At 45.7% G+C, this 17,231-nt stretch overlaps 1 protein-coding gene across 3 annotated transcripts in view; it reads right to left on the reverse strand.

Annotated features, from left to right (window-relative positions):
• Positions 1–17,012, reverse strand: part of SH2D4A (SH2 domain containing 4A) — a 51,368-nt gene extending 34,356 nt beyond the window's left edge. The window contains exons 1-2 of one of the 3 annotated variants that reach the window (XM_053363068.1): positions 16,770–17,012; positions 2,110–2,325 (exon numbers count right to left, since the gene is read on the reverse strand). In XM_053363068.1, the coding sequence (XP_053219043.1) occupies positions 2,110–2,275 (166 nt within the window). In that variant the 5' untranslated portion in view covers positions 2,276–2,325; positions 16,770–17,012. The other 2 variants (XM_053363067.1, XM_053363066.1) reach the window with 2 other exon arrangements.
• Between the last annotated feature and the right edge of the window lie 219 nt (positions 17,013–17,231).

The following is a 17,231-nucleotide window of genomic DNA, read 5'->3' on the forward strand; positions in this document are numbered from 1 at the left end:
ATCTCTATATGAACCAACCTGGACATCTGAAGTCCTTCTTTGTGTGCCTCCTCCATGAGAGGCTTGGAGAGTGGCAACATGAGAGCGGGGCCTTTTTCGTGGTGGTTCCCCATTTGTGGAACGCTCTCTCTAGGGAGGCTGGTCTGATGCCTTTGTAGCATACCTTTAGGCACCTGGTGAAAACATTCTTCTTCAAACAGGCCTTTGGCTAATTAAACAGTCTGGCCTTTTAAACTGTGTGTGTGGGTATTGCTTTTGTTTGTTATTATGTTATGCGTTTTTTGTGTTTTTATTTTGTCAACCACCCTGTGATCTTCGGAGAAGAGAGGTATAGAAATTTAACAAATAATATAGAGACAGCTAGACTGGTGACTGGGAGAGGCTGCCGAGACCACATAACACCAGTCTTGAAAGACCTACATTGGCTCCCAGTACGTTTCTGAGCGCAATTCAAAGTGTTGGTGCTGACCTTTAAAGCCCTAAATGGCCTCAGTCCAGTATGCCTGAAGGTGTGTCTCCATCCCCATCGTTCAGCCCAGACACTGAGGTCCAGCTCCGAGGGCCTTCTGGCGGTTCCCTCCCTGCGAGAAGTGAGGTTACAGGGAACCAGGCAGAGGGCCTTCTCGGTGGTGGCACCCGCCCTGTGGAACACCCTCCCACCAGATGTCAAAGAGAAAAATAACTACCAGACTTTTAGAAGACATCTGAAGGCAGCCCTCTTTAGGGAAGCTTTTAATGTTTAATAGACTATTGTATTTTAATATTCTGTTGGAAGCCTGCCTGAGTGGCTGGGGAAACCCAGCCAGATGAACGGGGTATAAATAATATATTTTTATTATTACAAAGGGGGAAAGGTAGAGTTACTTCATTTCCATGAGAGAGGAGAGCTGTGTGCGACAGCTGAGGATTTTCTCCCTATGGGTGATCTACTAGGAATTGGACCAATAATAATAATAATAATAATTTATTATTTGTACCCCACCCATCTGGCTGGGTTTCCCCAGCCACTCTGGGCGGCTTCCAACAAAGATGAAAAATACACTAATATGACCTACCTGAACCACTTCAAAGTAAATTTACTGAACAGCCTGATGCTCTAGTATTTAATGTAGCTTGTGAAGCATAGTGACTGAGGTGAGAGGGAGAGACAGCTGCTGTTTGAAACAAAGTCCTCACCTCAAATCTCACCTCTGCAATGATGTCACCAGGTGGCCTCAGGTAACTGTAGCGCTCTCTCTCTCTCTCTCTCTCTCTCTCTCTCTCTCTCTGCCTTCCTTCCCCCCTCCATCCACACAGACTTCTCCCCCCTCCAATTTAGGAATACAGTGGTACCTCGGGTTAAGAACTTAATTCGTTCCGGAGGTCCGTTCTTAACCTGAAACTGCTCTTAACCTGAAGCACCACTTTAGCTAATGGGGCCTCCCGCTGCCGCTGTGCTGCCAGAGCACGATTTCTGTTCTCATCCTGAAGCAAAGTTCTTAACCCGAGGTACTATTTCTGGGTTAGCGGAGTCTGTAACCTGAAGCGTATGTAACCTGAAGCATCTGTAACCTGAAGCATATGTAAACCGAGGTACCACTGTAATAGTACTACTGACCTGCATAATAGGCTTCTTATTATTATTAGTGATCTAAAGACTTACATACAGTGGTACCTCGGGTTACATACGCTTCAGGTTACATACGCTTCAGGTTACAGACTCTGTTAACCCAGAAATAGTACCTTGGGTTAAGAACTTTGCTTCAGGATAAGAACAGAAATCATGCTGCGGCGACATGGTGGCAGCAGGAGGCCCCATTAGCTAAAGTGGTGCTTCAGGTTAAGAACAGTTTCAGGTTAAGAACGGACCCCCGGAACGAATTAAGTACTTAACCTGAGGTACCACTGTATAATACTTGGTATTAACTTCCATCTGTAGGGAAGTACTTTCTTATACCCTACCCCAAAGCTTCACCGTTTATTGTGTTGTATTCTCATTTGCCCTGAAAACATGCTTGAAGGGCACAACAGAAATCTCAATAATAAATGCAAATAACAACAGCAACAGCTCATTTTCTTTCCACTAGATCCCAAATGCCCAGGCACCACCAGAGCTGCTTGTTCACTGACCTTTCTTCACTGCTGGCTGCGGCGAAGTGACCGCGACTTCTCTTTCCTTCCATCTTCTGATCTGCTCCTGCCTCATCTTGAAGAACAAGATCTGCTTCTGCTCCTCGCTCAGTTCTGCCAGGAGCTCCGGGTCCACGTACATGTCTGCCAGGATCTGCTTCAGCATGGCTGCAGAATGCTCCTGAGCATGAACAGAGGAGACCTGTGGTGCCAAGACTGACCCCCCGGGAGACAGGAAAAGTCACTCTCCTCGCCTGGCCAGGACAAACACCTCGGTGGCCCAAGGAGAAGCAGAACCTTTTCTCCACCCAAGAGACACAGCAGGAATGTAGGCTGTCCACATGGCAATTACACACTCCCAAATAGCTGCACCTATTTTAGCTCCGACTTCCTGCAAGGACTTCAAAAGTAAACAGAGAGCTCACGGAGGAAACAAATAAATCAAGGACTTGGCTGCCCTCGGATGGAAACTCAGCATCCGGAGCTAAGCAGCCCTTTTACCCATCTCTCTATCCGTACATGTGAACAAAACAACAACTAGGTTCGGAGGATGCTTTGAGCCGACAAGGACGCCTCTGTCAAAGCACTCCCTTCATAGCTAAAGTCACAGGTGTGGCTTACCTCTCTGACTCAGCAAACCCTGCTGTTAGGAGACCAGGAAGTTAATGTATCAACCTCGGGAGAGGCGAACCGTAACCTTTCTCCTCACTTCAAATCTTAAGAAAGGGATCTCTGGCCAATGGCAGAAGAGGGCATGGCCACAGGTAAAAGTGATAGTGGCAATGAGTAAACACCAACGGAAAGAAGAGAGGTATTATTCTTCATGGTAAGCAGGCATGCACATGGGTGCAATCACGTCAGTTCCCAGCATTTATGACTGGTGGAATTTCTCTTGTGCCAACAGGGCCTTCCCTCCCAATGTAAATAGTAGCTGGAGGGGGGAGTTTTTGGATTGCAGTGGGGAGTGTGTGCGTGTAGCTTCCCCTCCCAGTGGTCCATTTGCTGTCCTGCTCCAGTGGCTGCTGTTTACATTTTTAAACAATGCACATTTTAATTGCATCAACACAATACCCCAGCGAGTTTGGCCCAATGTAAACTTGGCCCAAGGTAAACTAACTCCAGTGAAGACAAGCTCAAAGAGGGAGGTGTTGAAACGTTATCAAAACCACTCGTAGGACACAAAGATTTTAATACGTCTGAAAAAGAGAGTTTCAAATTTAATCATGGGGTAGCGATGGGGGCACACCTCTTTTTTTCCCAATCCAATGATTCAAATATGAAATCCACCCATTTCTAGAAAATTGTCCACCCTACCTGGGCATAGAAAGAAGAAGGTAATTTTAGACAATTAAAACTTTACCCATGACAGAAAAGCACACCCAGGAAGAAGTATAATTATCAAATACTTTGCAAATAAATAATCATAGGCTGAGACACGTCACACACACACAATATATATATATATATATATACCGTATTTTTCGCTCTATAACACGCACCCGACCATAACACGCACGTAGTTTTTAGAGGAGGAAAATCCGTAGGCATACCACCCGTAGGCATTCCCTCCATAACACGCACAGACATTTCCCCTTACTTTTTAGGAGGAAAAAAGTGAGTGTTATGGTGCAAAAAATACGGTATATATATCTCATAGCATTCTCCAAGTGCTGCTCCATAAGCAAGAGGATGGTCTCAAGTCCCAGCAGGCTTGGGGACAACTTGAAGGTTTGCAGAAGTACAAAAAAATATTTTGGGTAAAAGAACCAAAGGGGCAGCTTCTGCAACAGCCCAACAAGAAGTGGACTGAGCATAGGCAAAGAGCATGGAATGCTGATTGATTGATTGATTGATTGAGGAGGGTGGGGGAATGGAAAACGGGGAGAGAACATGGAAATAAAGCATTGCTGATAGGCTTGGAGAATAAGCAGAAGTGATCTATGCATCACAGCTGCCTTTGTCATCCTGCTGCTCCCCAGAGCTTCGGGGCGACAACTGCACTGCAGCATTTTGTCGCAGGTGAGTTTTTGTCACTTTCTCCAACAGTGATCTCAGTGCTGACAGGACTGGAGCCAAAATGGGGCACTGACCAAAAATATAGAGAGAGGGTGGTATCCTCTTGCTTAGGAGAATCCGGATGCACGCAGACAAGCAATATGTATTTTAAAACCAAAGGAGGCATAAAGGCAAAGCAGGAATAAAAACAACATGACCAGGCCAATGGAGAGTGAGCCCGCAGGAGTCATAGACAATAAGTGCTAGTTGGGAAATAATAATGGCTCCTAAAACGTTAGAATATCCTAAGGACAGAATGAGAGGAAGACTGGAACGCTGAATAGGAGGACTCAGATTAGTATTCATCTTTTTATGCAGCAAACCATGGAGTCATAGCTGTCAAGTGTCCCTTATTTGAAGGTACAGTCCCTTATTCCAGCGCCATGTCCTGCTGCTGTCCCTTATTGATAGATGTCCCTTAAATGTCCCTTAAATGATGTCCCTTAAATTTCAAAGGAAGCAGCTCCTCTCCCTCCCTCCCTGCCGGCCAGGGAGGAGGGAGGCTCCAACTGTGTTGCTTGGCTGTGTTGCTCACCCAAAAAGAAATCTAAGAACAACTGGGGGGTGGAGCTTGCATGCCTTGTGTGTGGCTAGTTAATGCAAGCTGAGGGGGTTTTTAAATGCTGGACGGCATTTTGTTGCACGTGCTGCTGCAAACTTTGCAGTGCAAAGCCAGGCCGGGGAGCCATCTTAAGCTGAGGCAGCATAGGCCTTGTGGTGCACGTGATTCAGATTCTATTCAGTTGAACCTCTGGTTACAAAGTTGGTTGGACAGTGTTCTCGAAGCTACCCAGCATGAGTCTGACCAGACTGCAGGAGGACAGGAAGACTGGAGTGCCTGGAACAGGTGAGGCTGCAGGTCCCTTATTTTGGCTGCTGGTCCCTTATTTTCAGGGCTGCTGGTCCCTTATTTTCAAATCTGTAAGTTGACGGCTATGCCATGGAGTCTAGCTACGAGCAGGTGAGTCTGCATTAGGACAGCAGCCTAGGATTTCATATGTTTTGAGTCCTTGCTGATTTCCCTACAGCACAGAAGGGCTTCAGTTTGATCCTGATCTGCAGACATAAGAAAGTGCACCTCTAACAAACAGGGAGATAATTATACACTACCTTACATGAGGAATACTGTGGTTAGACTTAGGGTAGTTGTTTGGCTATTTTTAAGCGCTTAAAGGTGCCCTTCGCATTGGCTGGGTCCCGTTCCCCCACCCCGTTGCCCCCGCCCAACAGTAATAGCTGCAACTGTGCAACAACAATATAATTCAAGAGTTTTGGCGAAAACATGTTGTGGATCTCTTTGAGGACAGTTTTTGGGAAGAGAGCTCTGCCTTACTGAGGGTCCGTGGAAGAGACGCACTTGGTAAGCACAGATTCGGTTATTGCACTAGATTTTGCTTGCACACTAGAAAGAGAGCCTTGTGTTTTCTATCTCCAGTACTGCATCTTACAGAACTCAAAGCTAAGTTTCTAACATGTCAGTCAGTGCAGACCAGAAGGAGCTAAATTGGACCGATGATCTGATTTAGCTTCTATATTTCTGTCTACACACACCTGGATCTTGAACATTTGATACTGAGTCGTTTCCTGGCAAAGATGTGAAACTGGAGTGGCTCAGTTGGTAGAGCATGAGACTCTTAATCTCAGGGTTGTGGGTTTGAGCCCCAGGTTGGACAAAATATTCCTACATTGAAGGGGGTTGGACTACATGACCCTCACAGTCCCGTTCAGCTCTGTGGTTCTATGTGTGTACAGTGGTACCTCAGGTTAAGTACTTAATTCGTTCCGGAGGTCCGTACTTAACCTGAAACTGTTCTTAACCTGAAGCACCAATTTAGCTAATGGGGCCTCCTGCTGCTGCCGCGCCGCAGAAACACGATTTCTGTTCTCATCCTGAAGCAAAGTTCTTAACCTGAAGCACTATTTATGGGTTAGTGGAGTCTGTAACCTGAAGTGTATGTAACCTGAGGTACCACTGTATGTCAGTAGTGTTATATCAATTGTTTGCACGAATTTTGTTGGGGGGGGGTGTTGCTGCTGTTGGTGGTTTTTTTTCCTTTTTTTGTATCTTTATTTTAGATTTTGCTGTGATTTATATGGAAATTGTTCGGTATAGTTTTGTATTTTTTAACATTTCATTTATTATCTATGACTACTTTTATTATGCCGTAAAGGTAAAGGGACCCCTGACCATTAGGTCCAGTCGTGTCCGACTCTGGGGTTGTGGCGCTCATCTCGCTTTATTGGCTGAGGGAGCCGGCGTACAGCTTCCGGGTCACGTGGCCAGCATGACAAAGCCGCTTCTGGCGAACCAGAGCAGCGCAGGGAAACGCCATTTACCTTCCCACCGGAGCAGTACCTATTTATCTACTTGCACTTGATGTGCTTTTGAACTGCTGGGTGGGCAGGAGCTGGGACCGAGCAACGGGAGCTCACCCCGTCGCGGGGATTCGAACCGCCGACCTTCTGATCGGCAAGTCCTAGGCTCTGTGGTTTAACCCACAGCACCACCCGCGTCCCTTTTATTATGCAGTAGTTATGGATTTTTAATGTAAGCCACCTTGAGCATGGTTTGAAGTGTGGAAAGGCAGCATACAAATAAAATTATGCATGGATGGATGCATGTATGTATGTTAACGTATTCCCCTGGATATTCACTGGGTTTTTATTTACTTATCACTAACATTTATATTACGGGACGCGGGTAGCACTGTGGTCTAAACCACTGAGCCTAGGGCTTGCTGGTCGGAAGGTCAGTGGTTTGAATACCTGCAACGGGGTGAGCTCCCATTGCTCAGTCCCACCTCCTGCCAACCTAGCAGTTCGAAAGCACGTCAAAGTGCAAGTAGATAAATAGGTACCGCTCCAGCGGTTTACCTTCCAGTGGGAAGGTAAATGGCGTTTCCATGCGCTGCTCTGGTTTTGCCAGAAGCGGCTTAGTCATGCTGACCACATGACCCGGAAAAACCGTCTGCGGACAAACGGCTCCCTCGGCCAGTAAAGTGAGATGAGCGCCACAACCCCAGAGTCGTTCGCGACTGGACTTAACTGTCAGGGTTCCCTTTACCTTTACTTTTTAACATTTATATTATAACCTTCATCCTGCGCAGGTTACATTAAAAAAACCTCCCAGCCAAGAATCAGTCCAGACACGGTCTTAATACCCAAACCTCTAAAACCAATTAGGTACAGGTTATGCTTGTTTTAATCTGTTTTGACTACTGCCTTGGGTCTCTCTGGTGAAATGGGCAGGGTGAGAAAATGAAAAACAACTGCGCAATCCAAGCCCTGGTCAGGAGGGTGACGGGGCGGCAAAGTCGCAGTCACATCTGGTTCCTCCCAGGGAGTAAGGTGGAGAAGCAGGCAAAAGACTGCTCTGGGCTGTGCCAACTTGGAGCTGGTGTAGCAATTGGTCCCAATGCTTCAAGTCACGGAAGTGCAGCTGGCATGGAAACTAGGATGCCCCAGTTGGGTGCTTTTCATGGACTACTGCTGGCAGGCCTCCAACCAGCATTGCTTCTGCTCACCTTCACTGCAGGCGGAACGGGTAGCTCCATGTTGGGAAAGACCCCTGCCCTGAATAAATTAATTCCACATTTCCAGAAGTCCCTTGACACCTCAGGGTACATCATTGTCAGGCATGGTGAACACAGGCAATTGGGGAGACCTGTTGACCATATTAGGGACAAGGGTGGCACTGTGTTCTAAACCACTGAAGAAGAAGAAGAGTTTGGATTTGATATCCCGCTTTATCACTACCCGAAGGAGTCTCAAAGCGGCTCACAATCTCCTTTCCCTTCCTCCCCCACAACAAACACTCTGTGAAGTGAGTGGGGCTGACAGACTTCAAAGAAGGTCACCCAGCAGCTGCATGTGGAGGAGCGGGGAAGCGAACCCAGTTCACCAGATTACAAATCCACCACTCTTAACCACTACACCACACTGGCTCTCTGAGCCTCTTGGGCTTGCCGATCAGAAGGTCGGCGGTTCGAATCCCCACGACAGAGTGAGCTCCCATTGCTCAGTCCCAGCTCCTGCCAACCTAGCAGTTCGAAAGCACGCCAGTGCAAGTAGATAAATAGGTACCGCTCTGGCGGGAAGGCAAACGGCGTTTCCGTGCGCTGCTCTAGTTTCGATGTTCCATTGCACCAGAAGCGGCTTAGTCATGCTGGCCACATGACCTGGAAAAACTGTCTGCAGACAAACGCAGGCTCCCTTGGCCTGTAAAGCGAGATGAACACCACAACCCAAGAGTTGTCTGCGACTGGACTTAACTGTCAGGGATCCTTTACCTTTTATTGACCATATCAAGATGCTTGGTCCTAGGAATGGCAGCAGGTGACCCATAATCTGGTTTTAGTCTCCAAAGCCATTTTATGCGGCCTTCGGTCATGAACCTATCATGTTTTAAACAAGATGTGACAAAGCATCTGTCAAAAGTTGCAGTAGTAAAAGGGGCTGGGGGAATCAAAGTTATAATACAGAGAGAGAGTCACTCTCCTAGATTCCATTGCCTCCTGTAAAGGTAAAGGGACCCCTGACCATTAAGTCCAGTCGTGCCCGACTCTGGGGTTGCGGCGCTCATCTCACTTTATTGGCCGAGGGAGCTGGCGTACAGCTTCCGGGTCATGTGGCCAGCATGACTAAGCCGCTTCTGGCGAACCAGAGCAGCACACAGAAACACAGTTTACCTTCCCGCCGGAGCGATACCTATTTATCTACTTACACTTTGACGTGCTTTCGAACTGCTAGGTTGGCAGGAGCAGGGACCGAGCAACGGGAGCTCACCCCGTTGCGGTGATTCGAACCACCAACCTTCTGATCGGCAAGTCCTAGGCTCCATAGTTTAACCCACAGCGCCACCCGCGTCCCTATTGCCTCCTGTAACATTCACAAAACAACAGGGGATTTAAAAATTAAGTACTTATATTTAGTGGTTTTCCTGGGGTGGGGGGCTGCTACTGAGCGGTCTTGACTGCTAAAATGACACCAACTTTATTTATTGTGCAGCCCGACTGTAATAAAGTGGATTCTTTTGCACGGTTTCGTCTGTCAGAATGCTGCTGGGTGAACAGAACTGTCACCAAGAGATTGGTAATATCTGTCCCAGGAGATTAAAGGGTTAAAGATTTGGGCACTGCCCCATATTCTGCTCCATCTAAAAACATGGTTGGAAATGTCTCTTAGTAAGGTGGGCCACAAAGGGGAGTGATGTTGAGAAACTTGGTGGTGCATTGTATGTTAGAAGTATAGAAATTGCACAAATTACCGTATTTTTTGCTCTATAAGAGTCATTTTTTCCCTCCTAAAAAGTAAGGGGAAATGTGTGTGCGTCTTATGGAGCGAATGCAGGCTACACAGCTATCCCAGAAGCCAGAACAGCAAGAGGGATTGCTGCTTTCACTGTGCAGCAATCCCTCTTGGTGTTCTGGCTTCTGAGATTCAAAATATTTTTTTTCTTGTTTTCCTCCTCCAAAAACTAGGTGCGTCTTGTGGTCTGGTGCGTCTTATAGAGCGAAAAATACGGTAGTTCCTTCCTGGAAGGCCAAAGGCAGCAACACTTTTGAATACCAGTTTCTGGGAACCCAGGACTCTTTCCCCGGGTTCTCAGGTCCTATTTCCTGGTTCCTCCACAGGCAATTGCTCTTCTTTTGTGGCTAACTCAGGCAAAACAGTCTGATTATGATTATATAGTAGACATTATTGTTTACCCAACGTCGGCCCACAGCGAAGTTAAGTCATGTATCGATACCTTGCTATTCTACCCATAAAGCATTCAACCCTCCGTTAAAACCACCGCTTTGCCTGACTGGTTCGACCGTCCAACAAGCAAGCAAGTTTACAAGCACTGGCAAATATTAAATAGATGTTTTTGGTAGGTTTAAAACCCCAAGTGCCAAGTTCCTTCTAGGAACAGGAACAGTGAACAGCCATTATTGCCAGGCTACACCACTTCTTCCTTTTTTTAAAAAAAATCAGTTTTTGTTCAAGATTTCCTTGTGTCACAAAATAAACAAATAGGCTACATCAGTTCTGTCTGCGTGTGTGTCTGTGGAGGGGCAAATAGCCGAATGCTCTCTATTAAGTTGTGGGTGGACATATCAGACGACACAGCGATTCTTCAAGCAGCTCTTGTTTATTCACAGGCCAGAACAGAACTGAACTGAAGGGTTCAGCCAGCCTGCTTATATAGAGCTCCACTAGAACGCAACAGTAACCACTTTCTGTAACTATCGAATCAGTGAACGTCACTTTCAATCCCTTATTTGCATATGTGGACCTGAGTGAAAACTATCTACAGTATCCCCCTGCTGGCCCAGGGTGAGAACTTCAGTACATAACACTCTCCCAGGTAGAAAGTGTGCCACCCAGATACGCTCCCCTCCTACAAATATTTCACTTGGTGATATTGAACAGGGGGCAACAGAAAGAGCTCAACTCTCCCCTTAACCGTAGACCCAGAATCCTGAGCCCAATGAACAGCTTCTTTGGTATAAAAATTTATAATAATAATTTATTATTTATACCCCGCCCATCTGGCTGGGTTTTCCCAGCCACTATGGGCGGTTTCCAACCAAATATTAAAAACAATACAGCGTCACACATTAAAAACTTCCCTAAACAGGGCCGCCTTCAGTTGTCTATTAAAAATAAAATACAGTAGTGGTACCTCTGGATGCAAACGGGATCCGTTCCGGAGCCCTGTTCGCATCCTGAAGCAAACTCAACCCGCGGGTCGCGATTCGCCACTTCCGTACATGCGCGTGACGTCATTTTGAGCGTCTGCGCATGCACGAGCCGTGAAACACAGAAGTAACGCGCTCCGTTACTTCCGGGTCGCCGCAGAGCGTAACCTGGAAACGCTCAACCTGAAGCACATTTAACCCGAGGTATGACTGTAGTTGTTTACTGCCTTGACATCTGCTGGGAGGGCGTTCCACAGGGCAGGGGCCACTACCGAGAAGGCCCTCCGCCTGGTTCCCTGTAACCTCACTTCTCGCAGCGAGGGAACCGCCAGAAGGCCCTCGGCGCTGGACCTCAGTGTCTGGGCTGAATGATGGGGGCGGAGACGCTCCTTCAGGTATACAGGACCAAGGCTATTTAGGGCTTTAAAGGTCAGCACCAACACTTTGAATTGTGCTTGGAAACGTACTGGGAGCCAATGAAGTGGCAAAATACCGCTTTGCTCTTTCGTTGACAGGTCCTTGCAATGATGAAGCGCATGGACCTGCATTTTCTAATTGGAATTATTCTTTCTCCTGCGGTAAGTATTCCCCAGTGCTTCAGTCCTCAGCATCTCTGATTAGGGCTTGGAGAGACGCCTGTCCAGTCAGAACCCGGGAGAGCTGCTATTATTCAGTGTAGACAATACCTGAGCTACGTGGCAGCTTCCTCTGCGATTCCTATATGTCCTAATGATCAAGCAAGGGGAAGCGGGTGGCACTGTGGTCTAAACTTTGGGTAGGCAAACTAAGGCCCGGGAGCCGGATCTGGACCAATCGCCTTCTAAATCCGGCCCACGGACAGTCCGGGAATCAGCGTATTTTTACATGAGTAGAATGTGTCCTTTTATTTAAAAGGGTTTTTTTTTGTGGGGCATAGGAATGCATTCATTTTTTTCCTTTCCAAAATATAGTCCGGCCCCCCACAAGGTCTGAGGGACAATGGACCGGCCCCCTGCTGAAAAAGTTTGCTGATCCTTGGTAAACCATTGAGCCTCTTATGCTTGTCGATCGGAAGGTTGGTTGTTCGAATCCCCGCGACGGGGTGAGCTCCTGTTGCTCTGTCCCTGCTCCTGCCAACCCAGCAGTTCGAAAGCACACCAGTACAAGCAGATAAATAGGTACCGCTGCGGCGGGAAGGCAAACGGCATTTCCATGTGCTCTGGTTTCCGTCACGGTGTTCCGTTGCGCCAGAAGCAGTTTAATCCTGCTGGCCACATGACCCGGAAAGCTGTCTGTGGACAAACGCCAGCTCCCTCCTCGGCCTGAAAGCAAGATGAGCGCCGCAACCCCATAGTCGCCTTTGACAGGACTTAACCATCCAGGGGTCCTTTACTTTTACCTTTACCGATTCAAAGCCTGTAGTATGCTTACTTGCAAGTAGGACTCTGAGATGGGTGATTGGACGTTATGCCAGTGGTGCTGAAACTTTTTTTCTCCGAGCCTCACTTTCAGAATAAAAATTTGCTCACGCCATACTGATTTTTTTTATTGACCTGTCAATAAACCTCACTGATTATTTTATTGTCCTCTTGACAACAGGACAGCATCTTCCTGAGGGCAGCAGACTCACTTAGGGGGTGTAGGGCAGACCGCAAGGTACATGTGTCCACCTCCTCCAGCATTTACTGACTGTGGGTTCTGCTTCACACTGTCTAACGGTAGGGCCGGTGTTGGTAGGAAATCGTTAAAAGTCCTTAACAGGAAAGCAGGCTATGCTGTTATTAATTAGATGATTAATTAGATGATTAATAAGATGATAATGTATACAGTCACACCTCGGATCTCAAACGCCTTGGCTCCTGAACAAATTGGCTCTCGAATGATCGAAACCCGGATATCAGTGTTCCAGTTTTCGAACGATTTTCAGAAGCCGAACGTCTGACGGGCCTTCTGCGGCTTCCGATTGGCTGCAGGAGCTTCCTGCAGCCAATCAGAAGCTGTGTTCGGGTTTCCGAACATTTTGGAAGTTTAACAGGCTTCTGGAACGGATTCTGTTTGACTTTCAAAGTACGACTGTATTTGCAAAGAAAGGGGTCTTCCTTTGGAAATGAAAAATTAGCTACAGGTTTTTTGTTTTTGCTTACTGAACTTCTCTGAAAAAGGGTAGATCCAGATTAAATGGATTAAAAGACGCATCAAAGAGCCTTATCTCCTTACATTTAATTGGTAAAAAAAAAATGGCTCAGCCATCTCTTTCCAGGTGCATAAGATATTCCAAAATCCCTTCGGCAGGATGGATGCCCCTAATCAGAGCTTTTTTCCAGCTGGAACTCTATTCTGGCCCCTCTTTTTTCTAGAAAAATAGCACTGTCCCTAATGATCACCACATATTGACATCTTGCATATATTCTGTTTCTATTTCTTGGGCAGATTGTGGCAACCTATCCCGTTTCAAACCACGGGGCTCACTATGCAAAACTGGTAAGTGCAAAGTTCAGCAGCAGCTACTGTTGTGTTAAAATTAATACACACTTTAATTAGAATTGAAATTTTAATTAAAATTAATCGATCGAGCAATTAAATACATTAAAATTAAATTTTAAATCACAATTAAATTAACTTTTAATTAACATTAATGCATATGCATTTTAACTCCCTTAACGAAACATGGAGGTCAACATCAAAAGAGATGTTGTGAAACATGTTTCAAGTATAATTACACTTCATCAAGGGAAATAGCGCCTCTTATAATATCCTAATTGTACACAAGATAAACTGGATAGCAAAAATTTTATCTTTCTTTGATCCATTCAAGCTTTTTCCGCCTCCCATACTGGCCAGACTATTGTCCATAGCTGTCAACTTACAGATTTGAAAATAAGGGACCAACAGCCTCAAAAATAAGGGATCAGCAGCCAAAATAAGGGATTTTCAGGGCACAGGTAGGTTCGACTTCTGAGCCCCTCCCAGCCAAAGGCAGAAAGCCCAGCCAGCAGCCAAACAAAGCCTCAAGCGGTGGTTCCCACAGCGCAGCAACCCGGCAAAAGGGATGCAGCAAGGGAAACCACCGTCACCTCTCAGCTGGGAAGCGCTGAGCAAAGACGAGTCCCCAGGCAACATGGCTGATTTGATCGGCACAAGGCATGCAAGCTCCACCCCCCAGTCGTTCTTAGACTCCTTACTGGGTGAGCAACGCAGCGAAGCAACACAGTTGGAGCCTCCCTCCTCCCTGGCCGTCAGGGAGGGAGGGAGAGGAGCTGCTTCCTTTGAAACCCGGGAAATTTAAGGGACATCATCAATAAGGGACAGCAGCAGGACACAGCGCTGGGATAAGGGAGTTTCCCGCCAAATAAGGGAGAGTTGACAGCTATGCATTGTCATTCAGGAGGACTGCCACCCTTCAGCAATAAAGCAGCGAAATGATGTATAGCCCATTAACTCCAGAGCTTTAAACTATGTAAAATATTGCTTCCCTTCTGAAGGCAGCCTCTAGCTGCTTTTAAAGGGACTTTAAAGCACCACTGTGACCTGCTGTGTAAGGAAATATGAATTAAAACCACTGCCACTCTGAAAACAAGTGCAGAAATAGAGTGTGTGTGTTGCAAAAAAAACTCTGCAGATAATCACAAAGGCATTATTTTTACATGTGCGCCTAGTGCATAGAAACATCTGTATGTTTAAACACAGGGCGGAGGGGGGCGCCATTTGGCCAGGACCTCATGCTGAAAAGGGGCTTCAGGTTGTAGACACTTGTTAATTTGGGGGCATTTGATAAGTATTGCAACTTGTTTTCATGCTTATTGGGCCAAAATGTTCACACACACACACACACATATTCCCCTCCCACCTGCAAATGTAAGCAAATAAAAGAATGTGATTTGGTAAAAGACATATATTTTGTTAGCTGATAGATACTGTCATATTAAGAGGTAAAACTACCTCTTTTGTTTTTTAAATGAATTTTATTATTCTATTTTCACACAATATTTTGACATAGATACAATCCAATATTTTCCACAAAAATATAACGTGGATTGGGTTTTTTTGGGGGGGGCATTATTGGGTTGTTGTTTTGATTATATACTGGATATAGAGTGGTATATTATTATTATTATTATTATTATTATTAATAATAATAATAATAATAATAATAATAATAAATAATGTGTTTTAAATCTTTGTTGGAAGCCGCCCAGAGTGGCGGGGTAAAAATAATAAATTATTATTATTGTTATTGTTATTGTTATTGTTATTGTTATTGTTATTTGACTCCCCACTCCTTTTGCAGTTTCTTATTTTTTTTAATTTATAACACTGCATCTCCTTCATTACTCTGATTAATAATTACTCCCTAGTTAGCTTTTAACATTAATTTTAACTGTTTGGTTTAAGTTAATCCTGCTAGTGAACCTATATGTGTACAATAACATTTCAAATAGCCCACGAATTTCCCCCCGTCTTTTCTAAAGTTCCTCCCCCTCTTGTTTCCTTATTGCCCCCTTACGTTTTGCCAAAAACTACCTCTTTTTTGCAGTGGCTCTCAGTTTGTGGAATACTCTCCCCAGAGAGTCTTGCCTTGGGAAGTTGTTAGCTAGTTTTGTTCTTGTTTTTATTATGTATTTCTTGTTTTTAACTTGCATTTTTCTGCTGCAAACTGCCTTGAGGTCTTCGGATGAAGGGCGGGAATGCAAATTTAAGAAATAAATAAAAGCTAAATATATAGATTTTTTTATGTCAGCAGCCTAGGGCCCTCAAAAGACCTCCGTTTAAACATGGACATATGAAAATAACTTTTCCTTCCCTTGTCCTTCAACGTGTCTCAAGAGTCAACAGCTACAAACCTTTCCCGCAGCAGGTATAATGAATCTCTTACACCAATCGCTGCTAGTTTGGAATGAAAGCAAATTGGAATTTTGCAATGTATTCCGAGACACTGCTCAGATCATACATACAGAACAGTTTTACCGATAAACCTGTCTGTCTTTCCCCCCAATTACTGTTTTCTGTTTGGGTTTTAACTGTTTTGGCTATATCTTGTACCTCCCTCACTCTGAGAGAGGTGGAAACGATGCATAAATACATGAAATAATAAATTACGCACAAAATACAAGCGGCGGTGGGGAAATAAAGCAGCATTTCGGTCTGTTTAGGAAGTGGAAGGTGCAAATACCCCCTTGGGGTGCAGACACCGAAAATGGAGGCAGTATTAGCAGGACAGAAAAGGGAAATAAGGTTGACCAGTATTTTATGTTTCCCTTTCTTCCACTTTCCCACAGGTGATCCTGCCGCAACAGCTTTGCGTAAGTGTTTGCTAATCTCCAAACTCCCCCCAGAAAAGCTGCCTAGCCCTTTCCTAAAAATTAAAAGTCTGCTGCTATCTTAGAGTTGAAGCCGATGTTCATTAAATACCCGCATTTTTCGCTCTATAAGACGCACCAGACCAAAAGACGCACCTAGTTTTTGGAGGAGGAAAACAAGAGGAAAAAATATTCTGAATCTCAGAAGCCAGAACAGCAAGAGGGATCGCTGCACAGTGAAAGCAGAGATCCCTCTTGCTGTTCTGGCTTCTGAGATAGCTGCGCAGCCTGCATTCGCTCCATAAGACGCACACACATTTCCCCTTACTTCTTAGGAGGGAAAAAGTGAGTCTTATAGAGCAAAAAATACAGTATATACTGTTCACCTGCTTGGGGCAGCAATCTGCATAGCTGTAAACCTTTCCTTTTTTTGCGGGAAATTCCCTGATTCCAGTGCCGTTTCCCGCTGCTATCCTGGATTGTTAGATATCCCGTAGACTGTCCCCGGGACAGGTGAGGCTGCTGATCCCTTATTTTCGAGGCTGCTGATCCGTTATTTCCAAATCTGAAAGTTGACAGCTATGGCAATCTGAGAGCACTGATGTTTCTTTCCAAAACTCACGGGAGGGAAAATGAGGACTAATACCTTGTTTTGCAGATTTTAGACGTCATGCCAGATCCATCGGGAGAAGGCGGCATGAATCCTGACTTTTCTGTTCCTCTGTTTCTCCCCTACAGAGTGGAGCTCGACTGCCTTTTGCAGACAGCAGTGACAGCAGCGGTGGCCTAGGCTACCGGGCAAGTCGCTGCACGTTCCCGAGACTGGTAATTTACCTGTAAACTTGTTTTTGTCTCGCCCAGGGATGGGCAACCCGAGGGCTTAATGCGGCACGTTGCTGTTTGGCCTACTTTAAAAAGGGGTCATGCGTTGAGCAGGATCTGTCCCTCCCTTGCTAGCCTCCTGGGTGAGGAGGAAGAAGGAATTAGAGAGAAGGGGGTGTCAGAAAGTGAGAAAATTTGTAAATCACGAAAATCTTTAATAGTAAGGAAAAAAATAAAAAAGAAAGTGAGAAAATAATGTCCCTGCCACCAGAACAGCCCCCTGCGG

This window comes from Podarcis raffonei, chromosome 13, assembly GCF_027172205.1.
Source record: "Podarcis raffonei isolate rPodRaf1 chromosome 13, rPodRaf1.pri, whole genome shotgun sequence".
In the NCBI taxonomy this organism is placed as follows: Eukaryota; Metazoa; Chordata; class Lepidosauria; order Squamata; family Lacertidae; genus Podarcis; species Podarcis raffonei.